The 27259-nt window shown below is 38.4% G+C and overlaps 1 protein-coding gene across 1 annotated transcript; it reads right to left on the minus strand.

The window, feature by feature from the left end:
- epg5 (ectopic P-granules autophagy protein 5 homolog (C. elegans)) lies at positions 1–26267 on the minus strand. Its single transcript, XM_060883667.1, has 45 exons — positions 26130–26267; positions 25822–25920; positions 23844–24737; positions 22645–22888; positions 22401–22531; positions 21286–21393; positions 21110–21183; positions 20745–20856; positions 19752–19866; positions 19388–19538; positions 19117–19278; positions 18559–18716; positions 18193–18347; positions 16674–16814; positions 15894–16055; positions 15356–15478; positions 14954–15219; positions 14724–14864; positions 14274–14418; positions 13962–14159; positions 13762–13872; positions 13450–13572; positions 12604–12770; positions 12266–12499; positions 11999–12122; positions 11039–11186; positions 10599–10770; positions 9996–10158; positions 9744–9886; positions 9432–9588; positions 9098–9292; positions 8632–8845; positions 8358–8488; positions 7187–7394; positions 6438–6513; positions 6231–6334; positions 5965–6140; positions 5640–5825; positions 4640–4849; positions 4408–4552; positions 3999–4241; positions 3649–3868; positions 3218–3433; positions 2919–3033; positions 1–2651 (listed from the first exon to the last, which is right to left on the minus strand). Exons 2-45 carry the CDS (start codon positions 25876–25878, stop codon positions 2469–2471), a joined length of 7701 nt encoding a protein of 2566 aa, XP_060739650.1. The 5' UTR covers positions 25879–25920; positions 26130–26267; the 3' UTR covers positions 1–2468.
- Positions 26268–27259: the final 992 nt, after the last annotated feature.

Below are 27259 nucleotides of genomic sequence, written 5' to 3' on the forward strand. Positions count from 1 at the left end.
GTACTTTATGATTTTATTAGAGACATTGAGAGATGTGTTCTGAGGCTATTCACTTTTACATTAGCAATATACAAATGTTCAAGTGACTTCAAAAATCATTGTAAAATTCCAAGAAGACACATACAGTGACTGTGAACTCAGTGACATCTCAGTGTCCTATAGAACCCTGGAGAGGTGACAAAGATTCATTCATAAAGCTGATGCGGATCAAAGAGCCTCCATTCAATAAAGTTCAATAAAGTCATTAAACACAAAATATGGTGCAATATGCAGATCATGTTTAGAAACTAAAATTATGTTTTGGTACCTAATATATTTACTACATGCCAACATATATTAAACATAAATAGAATATACTGTATGTAATAGTGTGCATTTTAGTACATAGTCAAATAGGGGCACGTTCACGCACACACTCGCACACGACAGGCAATTTAGACATGCCAATCAGCCTACAGCGTTAGTCTTTGGACTGTGTGAGGAAACTGGAGAACTGGAGAAAACCCCTGAACCATAGAGCGAACATGCAAACTCTGCACACACAAACAAAGGTGGGAATCAAACCCCTGTGGCATGGACATGCTTTACAGAGACATACTGTGGAATTTCCATTTCATTATTGGATAGTGAGCATATATTTTCTCTTCTACCATTAGTAGAAGTCGTCCAAGTGATCCTCCCTTGCGAATATGTTGTTCTTTCGGTAGCTACCTGTTCAGGGTCGCTCTTAGTGAGAGTTAGCACTTCAACAAGGTCGCAGGATCCTGCCACTGGACCACCAGGAGGCTTTCACCCTTGCCAATATATTATACATTAATTGACTTGATCCAATTCTTTGTGATCCAATGACAGTAATGTTCTTATATGTACTTCAGTATCAGCTGGTTTACAGTGGAACCCTGGAAAATATTGTGCTCTTGTTTACAATCCTGTTTTTCCCAGTATGTCTCTGGAACACATCTCACAACTCTTTAAATTCTAACCTTCAACTCTAAGATTAGTTTATCTAATACCATGGGCATACTTTCTTTAGACAAAAGCACAGATTAGCCCGGATGTGTGCTGCAATGTCAAATTGCATCAAGACATATTTGAATGTATACAAAAATTGAGTATACCATTTCATGACCTCTCAATGGCTCTGCATGATTCTGGGTTTTGTGTGAATTGAAAAACCTAAAGGACCTTCTTCAGCACTTTCATTTCACAGCCTCTCTATACTGATTTTCTTTTTCTTGTTTTCATTTCAAGCACGTTCAACACATCAAACCTAAAAGTGCTTCACAATAAATAAAAGCATCTCCAAATTCCAGTTTTGAATGTTTTAACTAAAACATATCCAAGAACCAAAAAACTAAACAAAAAGGTTTTAAAACACTATTAAAAATCCTAAAAACCTCCATGACATCTGCTTGAACTTCTGTCTGGTTTCAGCAAACAAGCAACGATTCCCAAGTCAGACTGTATTTAAAGTGCGTACTGAATTAATCATGTGGCAAAATAAAAATAAGCATGGGAACGGAGGATAAGTTATTTCTGGCCTCCTCGTATCTTCACAGACTTCTCTCTAACACTTTCATACTACAGACCAACAGACTAACTTGTTTCAATTCATTTATGCATGTGGTGTAGCTTCTTTCATGCTTATATGGAACCACTGATTTCTACACCAAAATTCCTAATAAAATGAGGCACAGAATCCTATAAAATGTTTGCTTAAGATCAACAACTCTACATATATCTCACTTGTGTTGAATCTGTAGCACATTTTGAAATCTGTTACTTGTGTTTTATGGACCTGCATTTTTACTAAATCCAGTTGTGGAATCGCCACTGCGACTTCCACGACCGGCAATTATGGCATTTATTATTATTATTGTTGTTGTTGTTGGCATTTATTTGGCCCACAGCATTAGACAGTGATTCAAACACAATTAGGCAAATTCGCACACTATGATTCCAATCGTATTGCACACTACTAACAAAGGTATATCATGACTATCAGTGACAGAGAAAATCATACATGATTACTATCACAAGACATCCGTATGTCTGCAGCTAAAAGGCTAAACACTCATGATGTGTAGTAAATTATTTAAGGTCTGGGGAAATATGTCTGGACATTATCGCTCCGTTATAAGGAACATTCAGATAAGGCATCAGAATTATTCTGATGTTGACTGATTGAAATGAAAAAGTGAAGATGTAGTGCCATCTGGAAAATGATCTGAAAATAAAAATGACAACATCAGAGAAAGGTAGGTGCAAAAAAAGGAAGAGGAAACATTACACACATCCCAATTGCCTTATAGGCCTGAATTCACACCTTTCAAAGCTTCTCTTTGGCACTGCATTCCACAAAAAGTCCAAACCTTTGTTCCAGACAATGATCGTAAATTTAGTCTGTTGTGCATTTTAACACAACTAGGTGTAACGTCTTGGTTGATATGTCTGTGATTCAGGCCTTGCTAGCGCATGATATCCAGGTAATGGAGATCTGGGTAGAGTGAGTTGATGAGCAGGGATAAAAGGCGTTTGCTGTCATGCAGGCAGTGACCCGGGTACTTAATGAACTGACAGGCTTGGCTCAAGAACTGCTGCAGCTCCGAATACTGCTTATTGGCCGACATGGCCTCCAGCAATGTCACAGCCTGAGGATGCAAAAATCTTCTTAAATTTCACTAGTTAATATTAAATGTTAATCAGTACTAACAGCTGGTTGGTTTAATTGTGTTCACTTTGGTGGACCATATTGTAAACATCTTCAAGTCTAAAATATCACAATGTATAAATTTAAAAGAAAATTGTGAACTGAAAGAAGCATAAAACTATTAAAAACATAAGTAGTTTATAAAATATACATCAAAATGCACTTATTGCACCTTTGCCTATCCTCCACCCTAATCTGAAGCTTGTACCTGTTGGGCCTTTGAGGAAAGCTGCAGCTCTGTTCCTGCATGGATGCGTAACTGGCTTTCTGAAGGCACCTGGACCAGGAGGAACGCTGACATGCTACGAGCAACAACCCGAAATCTATAATGTACAAAAAAAAATAAAAGTCATAACTATTTAAGTATGTTTTTTTTACTTAATTATTTTTTCAACGATTGCAATTTACAAGACTTTCATTACAAAAGCAACTCCTTAAAAACATCTTTTTTCCAGTAGTGTGGAGAAATGCTGCTATGCTACACGACTGTATTAAAACACATTTTGCCTGTTGGAGAGCGGTGACTTGCGTCCGAGGCCAATAGCTCCCAGGATGCCCGAGTTGAGTCGCTCCTCTCCCAGCTGGGCCAGGTGGTTCTGAAAGGATTTCACGGAGAGCACCAGAGTGTCTAGTCCGCATGGGTCCCCCTGATCCACCTGAACCTGTAGCAGGTGTAAGGCTTTGTGCCACCAGAGAAACACCTTTGCTTCATCTGCAGGACCACTGTAATAATGTATATACAGTTATACCCTCATCAAATATATATATCGTTATGTGCTGTGCATTATATTGGAACTAATGAAGGTCCTCTATATCATACTACATGTGCATACAATACTAAAACACATATAGAATGCTAACTAACAAAGGCGTAGATACCTGCAGTGTATATCACAGTATATAGACAGTGTATCAAACAAAATTGTATATAAACTTACTTAGGAAAAACTTGGTTGATCCAGGAGTTAAGCAGCATTAAAGTCTTCTTCTCATTCAGCAGAGTCTGCTCCATGTTGAGCTTTTGAAGGATGTAGACGTACAGCGTGAGGTAGCTGCCAAGAGCCAGACTCTCCTGGATAAAGTCATCTACAGTAAGTTCAGGAACCTGGAGAGAAACCAGAATAGGCCCCCAGCCAGAGTACAGATCCACACAGCCACCTGAGAAAGATCCAACAATTAAGAATGACCAAATTAGAAAGAACTTAATTAGGACACTTTGTATAAATGTTTTATGACTAAAAGTCAAGCCATTTAGTTTCAAGTGGTGTGAGTGTTTAGAGAAAATTACCATCAGTGAAGTAGGACAATATGCAGGCCTCGGTGGTGCGAGTCATATGGCGAACAGAGGCCAGGCATCTGCAGGCGGCAGTGAGTAGCGGCAGCACCAGGGGACTTCGAGCCCTTTTCTCTACCCAGGAATGAAGTTTAGTGCCAAGCTGCTCTGCTGTTGACACACTTGCGCCATTCAGTAGAGTCAACATCTCAGCAAACAGACTGCACGTAGCCATGTGCCTCTGCTGAAGGTCTGTTTCTGATGGATTAAATAATAATAATGCTTACCTCAAGACTTAATCTATCTAATACATTACATTTTATGAAATTCTTTTTAAAGTCAATAAAAAAAGTAATACCACACTAAAATACTTGATGACCTCTGAACCCCTGTTAAAATCAAAAGAAAAGCCAAATCCTATTACCAGGTGGGTTGAAAAGAACAATGCACTCCAAAAGCTTCTCCATCTCTGTTTCTAGTGAAGCCAGACTGATGTCACCATTCTGGTCCAGAGAAGTCAGAAACTGCACCATCAGACGGAGGAACACTTGGCACTTTAAAGTCATGTCCTAACGGATAAAGCAAGCAATGTAATCGAATCATAAAAACAAACAGGGGAAAAAAGCTTATGTGCTTGTATAATAAATAATGCTAACCTTGTGATGCAATCCATCTAAGGTGGAGCCAAAGCCAGCAGCCATCTTGAGAAGTTTAACTACTAATTGTGAAGATGTCTCTTGGCTGAGAACAAGGGAAGCTTGATAGTGTGTGCTCACATAGCCTGTGACATTTTGGTATGAGGAGATGTCTATTAGGTTCCAGGGCAGAGATACTGACTGGCCAAGGAGACCTAAAAGAGGGGAATCCTGTGGAGAATATTAAAAAAGAGCTGAAACAGAAGATACTAAAACAGCATAGTTTTGTCAGCTGGAAATATCAAAGCTAACTCAATTCTAAGCAATATTTCAATGACAATTTCAACAAAATCGAATGTTTAAACGGTTAAAAGGTGGAAGTGCTGAGCATAATAATGCTATTTTCTCCTCATTATTGTAGCGTATCATTATCTTGTGTCTCACTAGTTAATAAACAGCTATGATATGCATGATATCATATACCAATTACCAAGGATGTTGACAGTAAAGCTGACCCAAAAAAAAAAATAAAAAATTTGCATGATGAATAAGATTCCAGGTCGAAGAGATTAAATCAGCCGAAATAATTAAAGCTACCTCTGGTAATAAGCCTCGCTTTATTCTCACATGTAACAATATGATTATAGTTTATTAACTATAATAAAATCATTGTGCGTCTGTGTAATGCAAAACGCAGATTTGCAAGAAAGTAAATCTGAATGTTGATTCATCTGGATGAGAAAAGATATTGTATAAGAGACAGAGAGATTTGAGAAACAACATGAACATGTGTTTTATATATATACACACTATAATGGCAAAAGATTTGGGATGCCTGCCTTTACATGTACATGAATTTTAATGACATCTTGTTGTTAATTAAAGAAATTAATATGGGGTTGGTCAAACTACTGTTTTGGTCAGCTAAATTACTTGAACTGATTGTCTAGAAGTATATTTAAGAAGATGATTTTTTTTTATAATATGACTGAAACACTATATCATGAACACAAACACTCACAGGTTTGCTAACAAGATGGTCCTCTTTGGCTAAAAACACCATCAGGTAAAGAAGATAAACCACCATCATGTGTGCATTGGCACTAGGCTGCAGGCTCAGGGTGTCATTTAAAACACTGATCCAGTTCACTTTACAAAGAACTTCACCCATAAACAGGAAACAGCTCTTCGGACTTCCTCTTTCCACCTACAGAAGACGAAAATTATGCTTAGAAATATAGTAGGTTATTTGTATATTGAAATAGACGTTTGTGCCCCAGTCTATGATACTTTTATACTCTATATGTGCTGACGTGTATGTGTGTGCAGTGTATAAAGCCTCTTACATTAAAAAACTGGTTCATGAGGGTTTGGTCTGGATAAAGATCTTTCCAGGGCAGCTGGCTGTACTCGGTGTGATAATTATAGAGAAGATATTCTGGCATTTTTGGAGAGGTGCAGCTCTTGCAGTAGTGCATGAGATGAAGCCACAGGGCACCTTTTTGTCCAGGCAGCAGGCGATCTGATTAAAAATAAAGCTACTGGTAGTACGTATATTTTATTTATATGATACATTTGGTACACCACTGAAATCCCCATGAATTCATTTTACCTTTAAATTTGTCTTGCAAGGTTGCAGTTAGTTTTGTGTATAGGCTGACAAGACTGACAGCTACTGTGGTATCTGATTCAAGCCAGGGAAAACAGCGAGGGTTGCTATGTTTAAAAAAAAAAAAAAAAAAATCGTGAAATACAGTCATTGTATTTTTCAGCTATGAACACTTATGTAATACTATGAGTAAGCAGAAGTGGAGCAAACCTCGCATCATCTGTATCCAGAACCAACATCCAGGGGCTAAAGAGTTTAGCCATCTTTGTATAGAGCTCCTCAAGAGCTGCAGAAGGAAATACATTACAGAGAACACATTAAAATAATACATTAACAACAATGAAGCAGTAACAGAGAAAGATACAGTTCTCCCATCATGGATGTAACAGGAATAGAAGCATGAACCAATGCAACAACAGCCAAGCACAGTCCTACTGTAATCAGCTAACTGAATAACACCAGGTTAACACTGTTAAATTATTAACACTGCCTCATCACATCATTGCCTGAAAGTTGTTCTGGATTTTTAATATCTGTGACATAACTCTACTCCTGTAAGTAGGAGGAGCCCTTTGAATGGTGTGGAGTACGGACTAGTTATAAGGATGTGTAGGAAAAATGACTCAAAATTCAGAAATTGATTTTTTTCGACCACAAATATATAGAGCTTATTTAAAAATGAGAAATCCCTCGCTATTTTTTTTTCTACATCATGAGAGATGTTCAGGTTTGTTATAAGGAATAATCTGAATTAGCATTGCTCTACGTGAATAAATAAAAAACAATCGGAGTTAACGTTACTATAGGCGAATAAAAAAATAAATCTGAATTGTTACAGTTTATGATGAATTGTTTTTGCAAAAAATTTTGTTAAGCTTTAAAAAAAAAAAGGGTAAGATTTGTTAATTCATCATGTCCAATGAAAAGCATTGACACATTTATTAATGTCATCCTTGTACCTTTGACCACTCTTCCACTCCCCACAGACTCTTTGCTACAGTTGTTCAGCTCCAGATCTATGAGGTACATGATCAGATACTCCCAGAACATCCTGACTTCCTCAATGTACGGCCTCCATTTGGAGAGGAGACCAAAGCTGAGAATGTCTCCTTTAGATAGACGGAGCTTCAGAAAGTAGTTTGAGAGCCATTCGATTGTTTCGTTCACCTGGAAGGAAAAAGTATTTCGTTCATGACCGGGATAAGTGTATTCTGGCGCACCAGGGTACCGACAACATATCATAACAAAGAAATACGAAATAACCATAAACTGTTACTTAGAGTACGTTTACTCTTATTGATAATGCTTTCAGATAATACACACAAGTCTTAGTCAATACATGTCCAACTACAAAGAGCTACAAATTCAGACACAAAAAACCTGATCCAAAATCTTATTTATTTACACTTACTGAGCTTAGTTTAGTACTGCTAAAATACTACTTACTATTAATTACTAAACTAAATTTATATGTGCTTCAAATGTAGATGATTTCTTCAAGAATCTTCAACAATTTGCCATTCAATGAAAACTTTTATATCTTGCTAAAAATGTAAGCTAATCTGTTAACGTTTGCAAATTTTGTTTTATGAGAAAACATTTAGCAGACCAATTAATGCTAATTTATAAAAAAAACCATCATTAATGGATCATCAGTACACTACACACTGTGCTAACCAGCATGCAGTATATTATAATCCCTCAACAAATTCTAGCATGCTAACATCATCAAACGCCTCAGATCAAAGCTAGCGCGCTAAAATCATCCATCCTTATAACTAGCTAGCAATCTATGAGTAATTTATAGAGGTGATTTATCAGTAGGTTCAGTCAAAAGGTGGTTAGTGAGCATGTTGAATTTCCTTTCCTATTATTCTAAATAGTTTTAGTTTTAGAGTTTGGAGTCAGGAGTTTTTTCTGTTCGTCTAAAATCTGTGAGAGCCGGATGATTATCATATATTACATGTTTAGCTGGGTTTTAAAAGGACAATCTGCTCTGACTCACATTTCTGTGCAGTCACTGGAAAATAATACAGCAATCATTTTAAAGCAATGAAAAGCTTTTTTTTTTGGATGATAACCAAAGGTTCCAACTGAGTGTTTTTAATAAATGTGAATACAGAATATTACCTGTTCAGGGGAAAGACAGACCGAATGTGTGGAGGACGTTTTGGACACTTTATTTTTGCGAGTATCAGAACAACCGAGCACTCTCAGGGAAGCCCTCCAGCAATCTGCGCTGAGAAGCTGCTCTGAACTACCTGTCATACAGGAATGTCCGTGTATCAGTTTGTCAGTGAAAACATATGGAAATAAATCATCTGTAGACTTTGTCATAAAACATTATTACACTTCTTTTACATACTCATCTACAATTCTGTGTAAGAATAAGAACATTACTTACTCTGTGTGAAGAGTCTGAGAAAGTCGCTGTAGTGGTCAGGAAACTGGTAGACCAACATCTGGGTCCAGTGCTTAGAGAAAAGGTTAAAGGGCATGAGGACTTCAGGCTCAGGCTCCAGGCCGCAAGCTGTGAGCGCCAAATGGATGAGTTCTATCAAACGACTGCGATCAGGGAATGGTGGCTGACTGGTGGAGAGCCACTGTACCAAGTCAAACTGGAAGAGAGACAAAAGAGAATATAAAACTTATTTGAAAGTACTTTATGCATTTAGTTAGGCGTTTTTAATTAAATGCTTAGGAATAAGTGTAGTAAACTGTAAACTGAAGTAACTCCCTCAACTGTTTATCTGAGAATTTCTGGTTGCCCAGAAAGGCTGTACGTTCCTTTAAGCTCAAATTAATTTTCCTTAAAATACCAGAATACTATAGGAAACTGGAGAATGTAGAAATGTCAGTAAAAGACGCACCTTCGTGAGGAGCATGAAGATGACGTCTCCACTGTCGGCGTGCAGTGCAGTCACCACTTCTTCATACAGAGCCACCAGTTCAGAGGGTGCGGCGTTGGGAGTGAAGTAGGGAGACAGCAGGTTACACAGACGTCTGTTCTGCAGGATGGTCTTCAGCATGCGCTTACACTCTGCTCGAGTGTCCCTGATAAAGACCTGGAATAAGAAAAAACAGGCTAATGAATAATCAGTACTTAATATACAGATAACAATTTTCTGTATTGTACAGTGTATCCTGCATGTGAAACATCTACATGCATGTAAACAGAAAATGTGCTTTAATAAACGACTCTACCTGCCCCAGGATCTCCACACAGGAAGTGAAAAACTGGCGTGTAGGCGGGTGTCTCTGGGTGTCTTCGCAAATTAAAGACACAATCTGATAAAATGCTGCAATGCCTACTTTCTGCATGGCAGGTGATGGATGTAACTTGTATGCGTTGACTAACGTCCTAAAAAAGAGAAAATAGATGAGTTAATGATGGGAATGTTTATGGATGACGATGTGTGTTAATTTATTCATGACATAAACCCAAAAATACTACTATAAAAATATTCTGTAACAACAATAGCTGAAAACTGCTGTGCCGATGTGTGAAATACTGACGTTATGAAGTTCTCGGTATGCACGGCGGCCTCGGCGAGGCTCTGTGGAGGAGGCTTTACTGCGTCTATCTGAAGCTGCTTAATGTCACTCTTCAGGGACTGGATCTGATTCTGCACCGGTTCTACTTTGTGCATGCCTGCGTACTAGAGAGCATCAAAGACGGCAGATTATTCCGAGGAACTCTGGTGATGAATCCAAGAGCATGAATACAGTGGACAGAAGTTAATATATGCTGAATTATTTAGAACACACCTTAACAGTTATATGTGCAGGGCCCTGACATGGCTGTCCTCCTTTGCCACTGCACTCCAGCTGCATGAAGAGCTGCTCCTCACGGTTCGTATAGAGCTGAGGCAACACCTCTAAAAGATCATTGTCCAGAACCACCTGCTGCGTCTCACGCACTGCAGCAAACCTGAGTAACATATAGTTCAATTAGACTTTTTAGTTACAGAAAATGAAAACAAGGCTTTGAAAACCTCTACGATTTAAAAAATTCTTTTTTTTGCAGAGTATTTTTAAATAACAAATTCTGTAAATATATAGAAAGAAGGAATTTCGGTCATCTTTCATATAAGGAGTATAAACAGTACAGTGAGCGTATAAAATGAACAACATATGCAATAAGTAATAATTGTGTAATAAAACATTTTTAAGAAGTGTACAATTTTGTCAGCATTCTGCATTAACACAAGTACGTTTTACACCTGTTTTGATTCGATTTGATTTTTTATCATGGGGGAATTATCGTTAATAATTAGTTGACTGAATGAGCAATCGAATGATTTATAATAGTTGGTGAAATACAGTCACAGTTCCTTCCTGTGCAGAATTAAAGCTAAATATATATCTTACTTGGCTTGGTGCTGTAGCATTGTGAGGTCTTCCTGAATAAGAGAAGTAGATGCGTGTACATCAGAAAGGCTGCCAATAGAGATATCAGGTACTGGGGCCTTCATAGGAACTAATACCAGCGCACACTGTGGAGCATCGTGTTTCTTCAGATTAGTGAGGATACGCTCTTGTGCTGTGAGGAAGCAACAGAGGACAATTTCGAGAAAGTAACATTCAGAGAGTGTAGTCCCAAAGACATTCATGCTTTTATAATGCTCTCTTTAATTATGGGAGTGGAGAAGAAACAACACACGTGTTTACAAAATGATGGACCAGAGAGTTAACCAGTGACAGAGTTGATGATATACACGTCATGTAAAATACATTTTCTGCATATATTAGCCAAAAACAATTTGGTTCAGGCATTTTAACTTGATTAAAAAACAATAATGTGAACAAACCAGCCTGAGGATTGATGAAGTCAGTGAAGATGGAGCTGCTGCTCCTCTGGGAGAATGAAGGCTCGCTTTTGACTTTGACCCACAGGTTAAGAACCTCGTTCAACTCATGCTGAACTCTCTCAATGTCCATGTACTCCATCCACGTCTCCTACATCGTAGTGAACAACATGAGTTACAGTTCGTTTAATCCGTATCAACCCTACCTGATCTTTGTAGAAGAGCCAAACTGAGACACAAATTATACCAAATCTGGCTTGATAACAGGAAGAAGGGAAGAAGACCCCTCACAGCCCCATGGGACCCGTTGTCCATGCTCAGTGGTTAACCTTTATATTTCAAATCCTATCACCTAATGAAACTTTATTTTACTGCAAAGAAAAGGAAGCACTTCTACAGAGAGCAGGTATCTACTGTATGTCCTCCACCTAGGTGGCTAACTCGTATTTATTCAGAGAATCAGAGGACTGATTACTGATAACCTAGTGTGCAATGTGCAGCCAAACAAATACAGAAAAACTAGAAATATTAATACTAAGAAGAAGAAGAAGAAGAAGAAGAAAATAGTCACTTTAGTGTAATATTTGTCTAGTGTAATGTGTGCTGTTGTTTGAGCTTGATCAAAGTAATTATTTAGAGAAATTCCTATATAGTATTAGAAATATATAGTAAACAAATAAATAAGGTAGTGAATATGTGCAATAGCTTATTTACTACTGTCAAATACAGTTTGAATTGTAATTGACACTGTATTATATTATAATAAAAAAAGAGTATACAAATATACATATATACATAAGGTACCCCAGAATATATACAGTATGAATCTACAATTGTATAAAAAAGAATCACTGTATTATCATGCAGGATTTTATATATAATTATATTAAATATTCTTAGGTAACTGATTTTAACAGTACTGTATTATTGAGCAAAGAAGAAAACCCTGATGTAAGGTCCAACCTGCTGGCCTTGCAAAATTGTGGCTAGCCGATGGGCATCATACTGTTTTGGTAATGAGGGCAAGTACAATTCCTGCTTCTGTAAGCTTTCATCATCCATCCATAGTGCAAAAGCACTGAAAAGCCTTGCAAAAAAAAAAGTAACACATTTTAGGGTTTCTGCGTATTATGGCATCTAATAATGCATACAGAAAAGCTGCCAGTAAACACATAAAAAACCTTTTTTAATATTTTACTTGCAGTCTGTAAGATATTTCACGTCACATACCTAACCAGTTCGACATGCAGCTCAGGAGAGGTCATGGATTGAGTTATAGGGGTTCCCGGTGTAACCTCTCTCTCAAGGGGTGTGTCACCGGATGGACTCAGTACTTTCAGGGCCTTGCCAGCTGCATGGTGAAAATCACACACCTCCACCAGCCGCTGCTTGAGCTCCTTCAGCAGAGTGATGTGTGCAGCACTGTGGAAATAGCGCTTCCCAATGCAGCCTTTAGCTTCCAGTCTAAAAAAAACAAAAACAAAAAAAAACAACACAATAAAAACACATGACTTACTGTAGTCAGCTATTGATGCAATGCCATAACAGCTGAAACAGCAGAAACCCACCCGAACTCTGGACCAGGCTGCCGGAGATAGAGATGTAGGAATTTCTGCCAGATGAGAGGCAGAAGCGGGTGATCTGCTGGTGTAGCCAGGGCCTGCTGAGCCCACCGATAGACCATGAGCCTCTGCAAGGAGGGCACTACATGCAGTTTCAGGCGCAGTTGAGCCTTCTAACAAAGCACAATAATGCAACAAACAAATTAAATATTAAATTCAAAATGTGGGAATGAGAGTGCAAGCATTTTGAATGGTAATCTTTCAAAAACCAACGAAGCATCTGGGTAAATAACTTAAAGAATTCACTTTGGAAATGAATAACAATAAAAATAAAAAAAATAAAATAACGCTCTGTGCTAGTCAATTTCTAATAGGTTTTTTAGAGTTATTTTTCTATTTTTCTCAATTCTATGTTTAAAAATAAAAATAAAATTTTTTATTTTATATAAAAAAATAAGACGAGTGGGGGCACGGTGGCTTAGGGGTTAGCACGTTCGCCTCACACCTCCAGGGTCGGGGTTCGATTCCCGCCTCCGCCTTGTGTGTGTGGAGTTTGCATGTTCTCCCCGTGCCTCGGGGGTTTCCTCCGGGTACTCCGGTTTCCTCCCCGGTCCAAAGACATGCATGGTAGGTTGATTGGCATCTCTGGAAAATTGTCCCTAGTGTGTGATTGCGTGAGTGAGTGAATGAGTGTGTGTGTGTGCCCTGCGATGGGTTGGCACTCCGTCCAGGGTGTATCCTGCCTTGATGCCCGATGATGCCTGAGATAGGCACAGGCTCCCCGTGACCCGAGGTAGTTCGGATAAGCGGTAGAAGATGAATGAATGAATGAATAAGACGAGTGAAACGAACCTTGAGGGCATGGTCTGGGGTGATTGCAGGGTTGGATAAAAGCTCATGCTCCACACAGCGTCGCAGCTGAGAATCTTCCTCAAAGATGGACTCCATATTTAAAACTAGCCAAGCAAACCACACCTACAGACAAATAGACAACGTGTGTGCGAGTATAGATTATGCGCTTGAAATGAAAGCATTGTCTAACGATAGATCATTAGAAGATTATAACCATTTAATGTGTGCTTTCTTTTTTTTACTATTGTAAATTTGCTGTGAGGAAGACAGGGTTTTAATTGATACAGCAAAAACACAGCACAATACACATACCTCACTAGTCAGAGCATTTCCCTCGATGAAAGAAGGTGTGATGTTTCCTGCCACAATCCAACCCATTAAAGATGACAACAGACCTTTATCGCCATGGTAACCTAATGCATTCTGCCAGGGGGCAAACATTTTTTTTTTGTAATATTTATGCCTTATTATTTTCCTTTTCGTTACACACAAATTGGAATGACGTGTTTTACCTTGTGCTGCTGGTAAAGCAGTTTATGGAGACATTCCTCCTGCTGGTGCAGGAAAGCAGCACGGCACAGATGGTCCAGGAGGAACAGAATGGTTTTGTCTCTGTGCCAGAGGTTCTGCTTGGTCAAAACCTGCAGCCAGAATTCCAGAACGGTGACGGCACCGACTCTGCCGGCTCTGGAGCTCTCTAGGATGTGAGTCTGAACAACAATAAAAAGAAAGATCCCATACAGTACATTTACAGTTCGCCAAGTGTTCACCATGAACTTGTACACTGTACTGAATAATTGACTGCCAATTATATATAAACCTACCTGGATCATGCTATTAAAAAGCTTGATGTTCTCACAATTGGAGGTGCCAATAAGATGCTGGGCCACCTTGAGTGTGACCTGTTGGGTCATGCTCTGGGGTGTCCCACTGTCAAGCTGCAAAAACAGCTGAATACAGCTCAGGAACCTGTAAGATATCAAATATAGCACTGTAAATAATGTCTAAAATAGTCATATCGGTCTTTTGTGCATGTTATTATTGTTTAAGGTCACAGTTGAGCAATCTAATTTGTAGTGCCCTCTTAAGGACCAACAAAACAGCGACAGAACAATTAAAGCTGTCCCATTATGCTGTCCCTTAAGACAAATCCATAATGCTGGCTCTTTGCACCGTCTTCTATTTCTTAGTTACATTTGAATTATTTGCAAAATACACAAAAGAAAAAGAACTGTGAGATATTTCTAATATAAAAAACATGTATTGATCATAACTGTTCATTCTTGAGGAGGTAAAAAGGGCAGTGATAGGACATGGGTAGAATGTTATCCAGCACATGGGTCACAGCTTTAAGATGGCGAGCCTGAACCAAGGTCTTCAGCAAGGGAATGCCTTCACTGCAAAACTTCTCTAAACTGAGGCAAAAAAATAAAGATCAGATAGAGAAGGACGTCATATTAAATGATTTTAAACTGAACACTTATTAGTTAGTTGATTTATAAACCTGTGCCCAATGGTGCTCATGTCCAGTGCTAGGAAACAGCCAATGGGGATCCCTGCTTTGATGGCTTTAAGCACCGGGTGCATGGTGGGCGAGTCTGTGACCTCCGGTACATTAGGCACATCGGCAGAAGGCAGTGGACACCAGGCTCCATGGGGATTCCTTTCACTGGTGTGGAGCTTAAGCCGCAGTGACAAATCCCACGCCCACTGATTAAAGGATGTCTCTGGAGAGTAGCCCAGACGCATGATATTGGCTAGATAGGACATCTAAGGAGAAAGTGAAAGAGGAATGTAAGCAGAGATGTTTTTCACATCATGCATAAATAATTTCTCTAGATAAGATGATTTGATTAATTATCAGATAATTATCTGATAGTAGACACTTATAAAACTGCAAAAATACCTGCTTGAGGCCTTCTGAGATGATGCCAGCGTACGGTTTGTCTGTGAGGTATTTCTGATAAGCCTCTACCACCAGCAGTGCCACTTCACTGTGTAATGCAGCAGGCAGCACAAGGCAACCAGTCTAAATACAAAACCCATACAAAACAAACATAAAACACATCAACCTACAAGATATTGGTTTTCTAACACAAAAATAGACTGTGTACTAAATTATAGAACTGTAATCTACTAATGGACTAATCTAATGGGCAAACCTGCATGGAAACCTGACCTAAAACATGGTCAAAACTATATAACAAAGTACGGTTTATTCTGAAGATGAGAGATGTACCTATTTTGTTTGAAAATTCTTTAAACAAATTTATGTGCATCAAATAGAATCTTTAAGAAAGTATCTTAACCCCATGCAAATTGGTTCTGATCAATATAGACATTCTTCTGTATTTGTCAAGCACTCCTATCCTCTCAAAATAAGACCCTGTTTCCACAAGAAAGCACATAAAATTCTGGGAAAAGCAGATTAGGAGCTCACTCACAGGCTGGAATCCCCAGTTAAGACCCTCCAGGATAATGCAGGCCAGTTTATTCTCCACAGCAGATAGGTTGTAATCCAGCAGCCAACCCCGAATAACTCCAACCTCATCTTCACTGGGGCTCCACAAGTGTAGAGGAAGCTCCTTAAACAAGTATAATGACACCTGCAGACATTTAGGAGATAATATGAGTCGTCTTCTATATTCGGTTTTTCCCGTTAGGGGTCGTCACAGCGAATCTGTTTCCACCTAACTCTATCCTCTGCATCCTCTTCTCTCGCACCTATTAACTTCATGCGCTCATTTAACACATTCATATATCTCCTCTTTGTCCTTCCTCTTGACTTCTTACCTGGCAGCTCCATCTCCAACATCCTTCTAACAATATAACCATCTCCCTCCTCTGTACATGTCCAAACCATCTCAATCCAGTCTCTCTGACTTTCCTAATCCTGTCTATCCTCGTGACTCCTAAAGAGAACCTCATCATCCTCATCTTTACTACCTCCATCTCTGCCTCATGTCTTTTCCTCACTGCTACAGTCTCTAACACATACAGCAGAGCTGCTCTCACTACTGTCCTGTACGCCTTTCCTTTAAGGAGATAATATGAGTGTTGGATGAATATTAGAAATACTGCTTATTTTCTAATCAATAAAAAAAACAACAGAAATAACACTCTTACTATGAGAAAAAACAAAACATTATTAGTTCCTATGTAAATATTAGGTGTTATTATTTAAAATAAACTGAAAGGATCAGGGTATCTGAAGGGTAACACACCATGCCGACTTTGTCAATGGTCTCCTTCAGCCTCTCGAGCAGGATAGAAATGACACCAGGGTGAGCTGTGGCTATAGCAGCTAGTAACTCTCTTCCCACTTTGGAGAAGATCTCCCGTGTGGCCACACTGACATAAGACACCTGAGTAAGAGTAAAGAATAAAATTCATGCCTATTGCACAAAACCTTGGTCAAAGTTCTTGTACAAAAAATTAAAAAAACACAAAAGTGAATAATAAAAAAAAAAAGGTAATAAAAAAGAATTCCTGTGACAAAAACTTTATTTTAAATATAGCCAAGTGCAAAGTTTTAGTTGTTTGTCTAATTTTTAAATGGTGTCTTTGTATTTATTTTGATGTACATACACATGTACAGCACAGTGAAGCCTTCTCACATATTCCAGCTCATTCACAATCTCAACACTAAACCTGCTAAGTTTATCCCTACTTCTGCTTCTTCTGAAAGCTTATTATTTTCTGTTTGAGGTCTTGTGATGGTTTTCCTGATCCCAATTAGTCATTAGGAGACTACTTTTAAATAAGATGTAAACATGTGTCGGTGGTTTTAAGTTATTATTCGTTTCAATGTTCTCGATATTCTTTTGTACTTGCAAATAATGACACCTCTGACATAAAGGTGGGGTCTCCGATGTTTGAGAAATGCTTCAGAAAACTAAGTCGGGACGACAAACTAAACAAAAATCAAAACAAACGTGTAGCCAATGAGCAGAAAGGGGCGTGCCTTGTCAACATGGGCGGAGAGAGTGTTCAGTGCGCATGTGTGACATTAGTAGAAAGCGGTTTTAACATTGACATGGAGGATAAAAACAAAGAAAGGCTTACGATAAGGCAAGAAGTAGGACCCGTGTTAATATAGGATCAGCTTTCCAGCACTGGAGAGAACTGAAGGAGCAGGAAGTTGGCCGCATATTCACAGATTCGAGTTTAACAAGTCAATAACTCCTGAGCTAAACGCTGTTACTACACAAATAACACCTCTTTTCTATCGTAGTAATGTAGAGAGGCAGCTACAACTACGTTTTGCTAGTAAACCTTAAGACGCCGAGGTGCTTTTTTCCTTCTCGATAGGTGAGTAACGTTGGTTTTGCTTTGTTTCACAGAACTAATATATGCCGCCATTTACATGATTATGCTTGTGTGTCATTTTTGCTTGTTTGTTTATCTGCAATCGTATTGTTCGTCCCTTCAGCTATGATAAAGACACATTTCTTTCCATTAGTTGCCTGGGTTACGTATGTATGTGTGGGCGGAGCCCATTTGAGTTAGGGGCGTGTTTGTTTTTGGTGATTTTATATCTCATTGGCTTTCAAACATCGGAGACCCTACCTTTAAATGTACCTGATGAACCTTTTTAACCGATTTTTGTGTTGTTCATCAATTTTAGACTACAGGTTTATGTTTCATTTTTCATTCAGAAAATAAAGAAGGTGCACACATTTTCTATAATCTGTACTGTAAAAGCTCCCACAGTGTAGTTTGTGAGTGTGGGAATGAAATCACCTTGTATATCTCCAGTACAATGGTTCTGACAAACTCGGGGTCTGCGTCAGTGCGTCTGGGTTGAGCCATGTGAGCAAACGCTGTCAGCAAACAAATTCCATCTGAACTATTTATCTCTGACAGCCAGGCCTCAAACTTTTCCTGGTGATCTGGTTCTGAACAGATAAACACACAGGCTTGACTCCACAAAACACCCACAACAAACCAAATTGCATTTTCGTTTATTCTTAATTTGAACCTGTTTTCTTATATGGCATATAAACACAAATCCTATTCATACTCTGTCCAGCTAGACACTGACTGGTTAGCTATATTTGTGATCTAATAATAAATTAACTGTGCTTTGTTAGTACAGCACTAACAGACCTTGGAGGCTCTGGATGCAGCTGTTCACGCTCAGACTGCAGCCCAGACTATCCAAGCTGTCCATCTCAACACACTGCATGATGTAGAAGATCTTCCACAGCATTGTGCTGGACAAAGTCCCATAAGGCATTTCTGACATGAAGAGCCAGATGCCAAGTCTGGGTTATACAGGGGAGTAAAAGAGACACAGGAGGATTAGTAGTCGATCGGATTTTGACAAAGATCCAAAGCAGAATGAACGTGGAGTATAATGGTTATCAAAATGGGCGTTACTCTAACATCCTTGAGAAATGTAGGCAGTGACTGTACTGTATGTAAAGTAAGAACCTAGGCTATACTGCAACTCTCACACTGCTTAATATTACTATATTATTACACTAGAAAATGGCATTGCTTGACAATTCAAGCATTTCTTCCAGAACATATTCAGACTAGCCTGATACTTTTCCATTATTCCAAAAGCCTACATTACTATACTCTTTATTTCCATGCAGTATAATTTTCCTTATTTAAAAACAAGACAGAGTTCATTTGAGTGAGTTAATTAAGCTCTCTCACCTTTTAGCCTTGAGGACATGTAAGACTGCACGTAGAAAGAGATGGTCAAACTCCACCTGTAGTTTCTCCATGGAGAAAGACTGCTCTTGCATGGTGGTTCTGCTCACTCCTGTGAAACTGACGTACTGCGCCCAGTGATCGCTCACATAGCACAGAGTCATCCTGACCAACGCAGCAAATAAAAGTCACCTCTGACTGTATGAACTCTCGGGCTGAATAAAACTGGGACATCAGAATAACAAACGATCGACCGATAAAATGATCAGCTGACCTGATAATGTGACCGATCCTCTTCACAAACTGTCGATAACATGCTCGGTTGTAGGTCTGCAGTCCAACAGCTAGCAGCTCAACAAGCGAAGAGGCGAATGCAAATATCTTCATCATTTTCTGACTTGTGGTGGCTTGGGGTTGGTAATTGCCTGAAGAATGCAGAAATGGAATAATTGACTTATGTTCACTTATCGATGTAAATTAAAAGCGCGGTATAAATTAAACATCATAGAAGTGTCAGTGTGATCTATTTATTATATATTTTATTTAAGCAAATGCAGCTAGAATGTGTCAAAATAAATAATTAAATTCAAATTGAAAAAAATATCGGACACATTAAATGCTCATTATCAAAGTCTGACCTTTTGAGGACATCCCCAGTAAATGTTTAAAAAGTTCATCAAATGGAAACTGAGAGAGAAGAGCGATGAGGTCGTCTTCTGATAACAAAAGCCAGCTTGTCTCTGGGTCTTCATCCTGAAAGCACAAAGAAATATCCATCATAGTATACAGATTAATGTTCTGACACAACTAATACAGAAACATATGGAGAAAGAAATGTTTTTAAATACATAAATATATTGATGAGGACCAAACAGGGCTACGGAATGAAAGCAAATAGTTAGTGTGATACCTCACTTTAACGTCTCCTAAATGTTATATATTTCTACAAAATGAGAACACCTAGAGCATTCCGAATCAAGCATTCCTTCCTAAAACGATAATGTTTATATTGTTATTAAAAATAAATAAATGAAAGAAAAAAAAATAAAAAAATTAAACAAACAAACAAATAAATAAAGGGGAAATTAACCCTTTTACAAAATCAAGAAGCTGCCAAAAACTTGACAAATGTCCAGAACCAAAAAAAATCCACTCATAAATATATAATATTGAAGGCCAATTTAAACATAGAATCTTTACAAAAATGTAAAAGGATCAATTAAAATTTTTTTGGATGTCAAATAATACTTCAAAAATGACTTTAAAAAGCTTTAAAAAGTTCAGTGAACAAATGTGAACTCAACATACAGTAGAAGGTTATGGCATGAGTACCTCACGGCTACTGAGCAATAGAAAGTGAAACTGTTTAATCCTTTAACAAACTCAGTGTTACTGAGGGTGTTATGTAATGAAGGAAGTCCTTGTGATCATCTTGTGCTGCTAATATTACGTGTCAGGAATGTGCAGAAAAGCTGCATTTTACATTAGCGCACACACACACACACACACACACACACACACACACACACACACACACACACACACACACACACACACACACACACACACACACACACACACACACACACACACACACACACACACACACACACACACACACACACACAGACCTCTTCTCCACCTTCATCTACAAGGGTCCAGATACTAGTTGGAGGTCCTGAGTAGCTGTTGTTACTTTTTACATCACTGGGCTTCATGTGGCACATCAGATCAGTCCGGTCCCTGAATGTCATAAAAATATATGTGTGTAGGTTAAAAAAAAAGGGTGGAAGAGAAAAAAAAAGCACAACAATTTATAAATATTAGCTCTACACTTGATTTAAACTAACATGCTAAGTAAACAATGTGAAGAAGTTTTATTTGATATTCCTTAAGTATGTAATACAGATATATGGAATTAATATATGGAATGAACTGAATGAATCAGCTTGCTTGTTGATGTAAACAATGAAAGGTTAAGCTTCGAAACTCTTACCTTACTGGAGACATTAGAATAGCCAAAGCCTGCATGAAGTGATAGACTCCTGATGGATTATCCAGCACTTTAATCTAAAGACAGAAACAGGCACAGTGACAGAAACTGATAAAACCATCACATTAATCACAAAACCATTTCTGTTCCTGTGTTATTGTTCAAAAACTACATCCTACTTGTAGAAAGGGCACGGCCCATTTCCGGATTCCTGCAGGACAGCACAGCAGATGATTAAGGGTGTACAGATGGTCTCCTGCTGATCCCACTCGATGAAGAACACATACCTACAAACGGGTGACACAACAGGTGATGAAGTGTGACAAGAATTTTAGATCTACACTCCTCTACTACTCCAAAACTGTTTATCTATTAACAGCGACAGCGCACAAGCGTAAAGCAACAGACCAGAACTGACACGTATGTTAATCAGGACCTCCTGTATTTTATCACTGTATTTGCATAACATTTATTCAAATTAATAATCATGACAGTAATTTTATGCTGGTATTTGAAAAACAGAAATAAATCTATTTGTCATCTAATAAACAGCTACAATAATGGACTAGTTTTATTTGTAATGGTCAGCCTGGTATATTTTCTCACTAAATATTGGCAGGAAGCCCATACTTTAACAGAATAAAATTATTCTTGTATTCATAAATCTTACTAAAATGCCCTGGAAAGTGTTCAAAAAAAAAAGTTGGAGTAAATATTGGAGCACCATAAAAATCCATTAGAAAACTTTTACGGTTGTTATGACATGCTATCAGTAATTAGGCAGATGTTGTTTGCTTATGTTATTTAAGGATTAACCATCAAATCAAATGGCAGTTTGGTTACAAATGATCCAGTGTATGAAATATTGGAATGAACCCACAACGCCACATGACTTAAGCAGTATCTTCATTCATCTTCAATGCTGTTCAAAAGACACCAAACAACCTGAATAAGATAACTGTCTGTTACAACAGTTCTGTTATACCCCAGGAATATTCAGAACTGCACCATTACATCATCATTTACTGATAAAATATACGGAAGTAGATAATTTTCCTGCCAGTGGTGTATATACACAGGATTTTTAGTTGTTTTTGTGACAATGTTTATGTGTCTGGAGATTCTGCCAGTTTAGTCATGATACTGACTTTTCCCTGATTCAGATCACAGAAATAGCAATAACACAGTGATATGTAAAATAATACATAAATAAAGCTGGTTAATAAATAAATATGCAATAAAATACCAAAGTTAAATGTGAATAACTATATAGATATTCCTGTAGCAGGTTTACCAATCTTTGCAACCACAGATGAATGTCTTCCTGGAACTGAGAGTCATCTAGAACTCGTCGAGTAAAGCTGAATAGCACACTGATGCTTTCCTTTACCGGCTTTAGAGAACACACCTGTGACATTGGACCATCTAGAAAAGCCAAGGGGTATATTTTAGTATCAGAAACACTATATTGTCTATACACTATATTGTATTTAGTTGATCCTGAAACTGTGATGCTGTACAGGTCGGTATTGCCTTGCCTGGGCCAGTCTTGTGTACAGCCACGCTCCTGGTGATGAGGTTTGTGCTCAACAGGTTGTAGAGATAAGACTCCACCTGCAGTCGAGACAGGACAGAGGTGTAGGCGTGTAGGGCTATGGTCTGGTGGAGCAGCTCAGCCTTTGTCTTGAACAGATGCTTCAGTTCGGATATCACCGACTCGTTCAGGACCACCTGCTGGAAGCGATGGTAGCCGCTCACCTTGGCCTGGTCAGCGCAGACACCCTGTAGGGTAAAAGAACCTGTGTTACAAGCATCCTATATACACACACACACTACAGAATGCATACAGTAAACAACTTGGAATTCCTGTCTAAAGTGTTAGGTGTAAAAGTTTGTTTTTCCACTTGGATTCTGAATAAAGGTTTGACTTTAAAAATCCAGCATCAAGACAATAATCCATGAGATCATCCATAAAGTAATCAAAAAAACAAAATAAAGTAAAATAAAATATATTGCCATGACCCTGTCTGTCTAAAAGAATACAGAAATTAATAAAGCAAATTATTGTCTAGAGCAGATATGACAACAACAACAAAGGCAGAATTATACTGATCATTTTCACAGCTGATGTCCCAACATACACTAAATAATATGTTATGTGCTTTGTTAAGTAACTTTTATTAAACCAAACACATTTGACATGTCTTGTTATTAAAAATTGCATTTCTACTTCATTTTGTCTTAAGGGTATTCAAATTATTGGGCACACCTGTTTGTTTAATAGTAGCTAATAATTTTCTGATCACACAAATGAAGCTTTAGCAGTCCAAAACCCAAAAACTGAACAAAGTCCAAAACCCAAAATCTTATTAGAAACATTAGCTGTACATTTTGCATTATAGGACACAACAATTTTACAAAGTCCGCTTGTATTCACATTGTCTACATTTTTTTACATTGTTAAATGTGGTAGAACACAGACTCTAGTGGTTTAATATTTTCGCTGACTTGTTGAAAGAATCACTCTTATCCACTGTGGTTGATCTTTAAAAAAAAAGACGAAGAAGAAGAAGCCACACTTTTTAAATCTTTTTGCAAAATTCAAGTTGGTAAAGACTGATAAAAATATTTTCAGTAGTGTGTACTAGTTACCAGCATCACCAGTATTTTATTAACCACAGTAAACCACCACATCATAATCACACTAATAAAAAAAATAAAGAACTCGTATTTCAACCTGCAGTGTGAGCTGTTCGTCTTTGAAGCTCCACAGTCGAGTCTGTGCGCTCTTGCTGTCCGAAATGGTCGCCTGCAACTCAGTCTGTGCCTGCACCAGCTGCTTCCGGCATCTCCAGTAATTCAGCAATAACTCATGCAGCTCATGGCCTTCTTGATGAACCAGGGCCTGGAACTCTGAAGAATGAAGCTCAACATTCTCCAGCCAGGATCCCGGCTCCCACATCCTGAGCTGCTCCCTGGTGAATGGCTGGACCACTTGGTTTGTTCGAGGCAGCTCCGGATACAGCTTCTCCTGGGGTCTCTCGACTTTGGCTAGCTCCACTGGAACTAGGCTAGGAGGTGAAGACTCCTGATCAGCCAGAGGAAGAATGGCTGGGGAAGGACTGATTTGCTCGACTGTGTTTGTGCTTATGTTTGCAGCTTCAACCACTAAAGGCTTAAGAGATGTCTGTGAGAGATCAGTAGTAACAGAAGACACATCAACCAAGAATTGGGGTTCCACAGATAAAACAGGGAGTGACGGATAAATTGAAGACACATTAAACGGCTCGATTTTAGCACTAAGGGTTTTCAGATCACACCGGCTGAACTGAGATGACAAAGAATACTGGTCAACGTCAATCGAAGGGTCTTGTGATAACAGTATGGATGCCATGCCCTCAGTGCTAGAGGATATCTCCACAGCATCAGATCTATCTGACAAAAGATCTTTATTTTGATCCTTCCCTTCTTTTTCATTTTGTTCTGCAGAGGGAGCTGTGTCCAGTGGTTCCGGGGCAGAAACGGGCGGCTCAGGGGGCAGGCTGAGAGGAACATCTGTAAATTCAGGGGCAGGAGGGTTCAGTACCACAGGTTCAGCAGCTTTCCTTTGGGTCCGAGTCTGCTTTTTATCCTATGGTAGAAGAGGATTACTTTAGTTAATTTTATGATGTCAAGTCAAGTAGCTTTTATTGTCATTTCAACCATATATAGCTGTTGCAGTTCACAGTGAAATGAGACAACATTTCTCCAGGATCATGGTGCTACATAAAATTAAAGACAGAGATAAGGACTTAGTAAGTTAGTCTTAGACACATAAAGTGCAACTGTGTGACCTGGTGTAAACAGTGCAGGACAAGACAAAAGACAGAACTACAGTGCTGGACAAAAGACAAACAAGACAGTGAAGGACAAATGAGAAACAAGACAGAAAGGCAGTGCAGGACAAAAGACAACAAGACAGTGCAGGACAAAAGACAACAAGACAGTGCAGGAAAAAAGACAACAAGACAGTGCAGGACAAAAGACAAAAAGACAACAAAACAGTGCAGGACAAAAGACAAACAAGACAGAAAGGCAGTGCAGGACAAAAGACAACAAGACAGTGCAGGACAAAAGACAAAAAGACAGTGCAGGACAAAAGACAACAAGACAGTGCAGGACAAAAGACAAAAAGACAGTGCAGGACAAAAGACAAAAAGACAACAAGACAGTGCAGGACAAAAGACAAACAAGACAGAAAGGCAGTGCAGGACAAAAGACAACAAGACAGTGCAGGACAAAAGACAAAAAGACAGTGCAGGACAAAAGACAAAAAGACAACAAGACAGTGCAGGACAAAAGACAAACAAGACAGAAAGGCAGTGCAGGACAAAAGACAACAAGACAGTGCAGGACAAAAGACAAAAAGACAGTGCAGGACAAAAGACAAACAAGACAGAAAGGCAGTGCAGGACAAAAGACAACAAGACAGTGCAGGACAAAAGACAAACAAGACAGAAAGGCAGTGCAGGACAAAAGACAACAAGACAGTGCAGGGCAAAAGACAAAAAGACAACAAGACAGTGCAGGAAAAAAGACAACAAGAAAGTGCAGGACAAACAATACAGGACATTACACAAAAACACCTTTCACAAGGAAATCACATAGAGAATAAGAATAAGTTATGTTTTGTCTAAAGATTAACAGGCAGTGAATTTTGTTTGTTTGTTTTTTACCTGTGATTTTACAGACGCTTTTGTTTTTGATTTCTTTGGTCTCACCGCTTCTGCCATATTTACACAGATGTCCTCAGTTCAGTACAGAAACACACGTCCCTGTGAAATAATGCAGCATTTTATAGCTCACTAAGAGAAAGTCTCCTGTGTACAACAGCTACTGTATGACAAATAAACCGATAAATAATACGTGGGACACCTGAAAAACATCTAAAGTCTGGTGTTTATTGTCACCCTCCATGGACAAACAACAAGAATATCTAATAATAAGTTTATTATCTACTGTAATAAACAATAAGGATACCCACCATAACTGCTCCATAACACCTTACACTTGCTAGGTTTGTTTTGGTCTGTTTTGTTCCGGAAACTCTGTTGCAAGCCAGAGAGTCACGTGACAGTCCACCCTCCTACGGCACCCCAGCAGGGACATTTATAAAAATCACCTTTTTTTTAATGTAAATAGAACCCAGAAAAATGCTTCCTTATATGCATCATGCAATAAATGCAGAAATAATGAATATGCATAAAAATTAACCAACCAACAAGGGTCTATCTGCGTGGGCGTGGCCTATAAATATCATAGATATATCATAGATATATACACCTCGATGTCGCCTTGGCTACGGCTGTACATTGGAACGAATGCGTCAATAGAGCAGCCATCTTGGTACAGGGGACCCCGTCCTCTTTAATGCATCAGCGTCAATGTAGGTAAAGGTCTAACGGAAATAAAATCACAATAAATAGTCATGAATGCGATTTTATAGGGGTTTTTTTGGTTCGTTCTAACGGTCAGACATGTATTTATCATTGAGTCCAGAGAAAATGTAAGGTTTTGATATTAAGACAATCTACTTTTTCATGCATAGTGCTAGTAGGTGTAAGTTTATTAGTTACATTCAGATGAACTATCGCTCCTTACCTTAGTCTACTGCATGCAACACTGCTACAATGGTGTGACTATACATGTTAATTTAATCATTTAAATTGTATTGGTATTGTATTGTTACTGACGTCTCTGTTTACCACTTGGGAATCTACAAACAGAATCAGATTCAGATTATTTTTATTTAATGCCATGTCAGCTATTGTCTTGGCAAAAATTCAATTACAATAACACAAATATCATATAAATACAATAAAAACAAAACAAATATAAACAGCAAGTCATATTATACAATTTATTTAATTAACAGAAGATAAAAAAAAAATCCAAAACCTTTTCAGGCATAATGTCATTAAATATGTCCTTAAGTTAAGTAACTTGTATATGTATTGTATATGTATATAAAATATGTTTGACAGATAGGGGAATCTTACAGAGCATACATAAAGTTGGGTCTTCACCTTTAAGCAACAAAAAAAAGCATGGGTCAATTTTTAGCTTAGGAATCTATAAACATTGTCGGTTTTCCTGTCAAAAACTAATGGGTCA

Source organism: Tachysurus vachellii, chromosome 12, assembly GCF_030014155.1.
Source record: "Tachysurus vachellii isolate PV-2020 chromosome 12, HZAU_Pvac_v1, whole genome shotgun sequence".
Taxonomy (NCBI): Eukaryota; Metazoa; Chordata; class Actinopteri; order Siluriformes; family Bagridae; genus Tachysurus; species Tachysurus vachellii.

Excerpts from the sequence above, each read along its gene's own strand:
- epg5 (XM_060883667.1), bottom strand. The coding sequence starts at position 25,878 with ATGGCAGAAGCGGTGAGACCAAAGAAATCAAAAACAAAAGCGTCTGTA. Across the intron at positions 22,532-22,644 it reads TGTACACAAGACTGGCCCAG|ATGGTCCAATGTCACAGGTG; the intron begins GCAAGGCAATAC and ends TGGCTTTTCTAG. Across the intron at positions 21,394-22,400 it reads ATCTGTGGTTGCAAAGATTG|GTATGTGTTCTTCATCGAGT; the intron begins GTAAACCTGCTA and ends ACCCGTTTGTAG.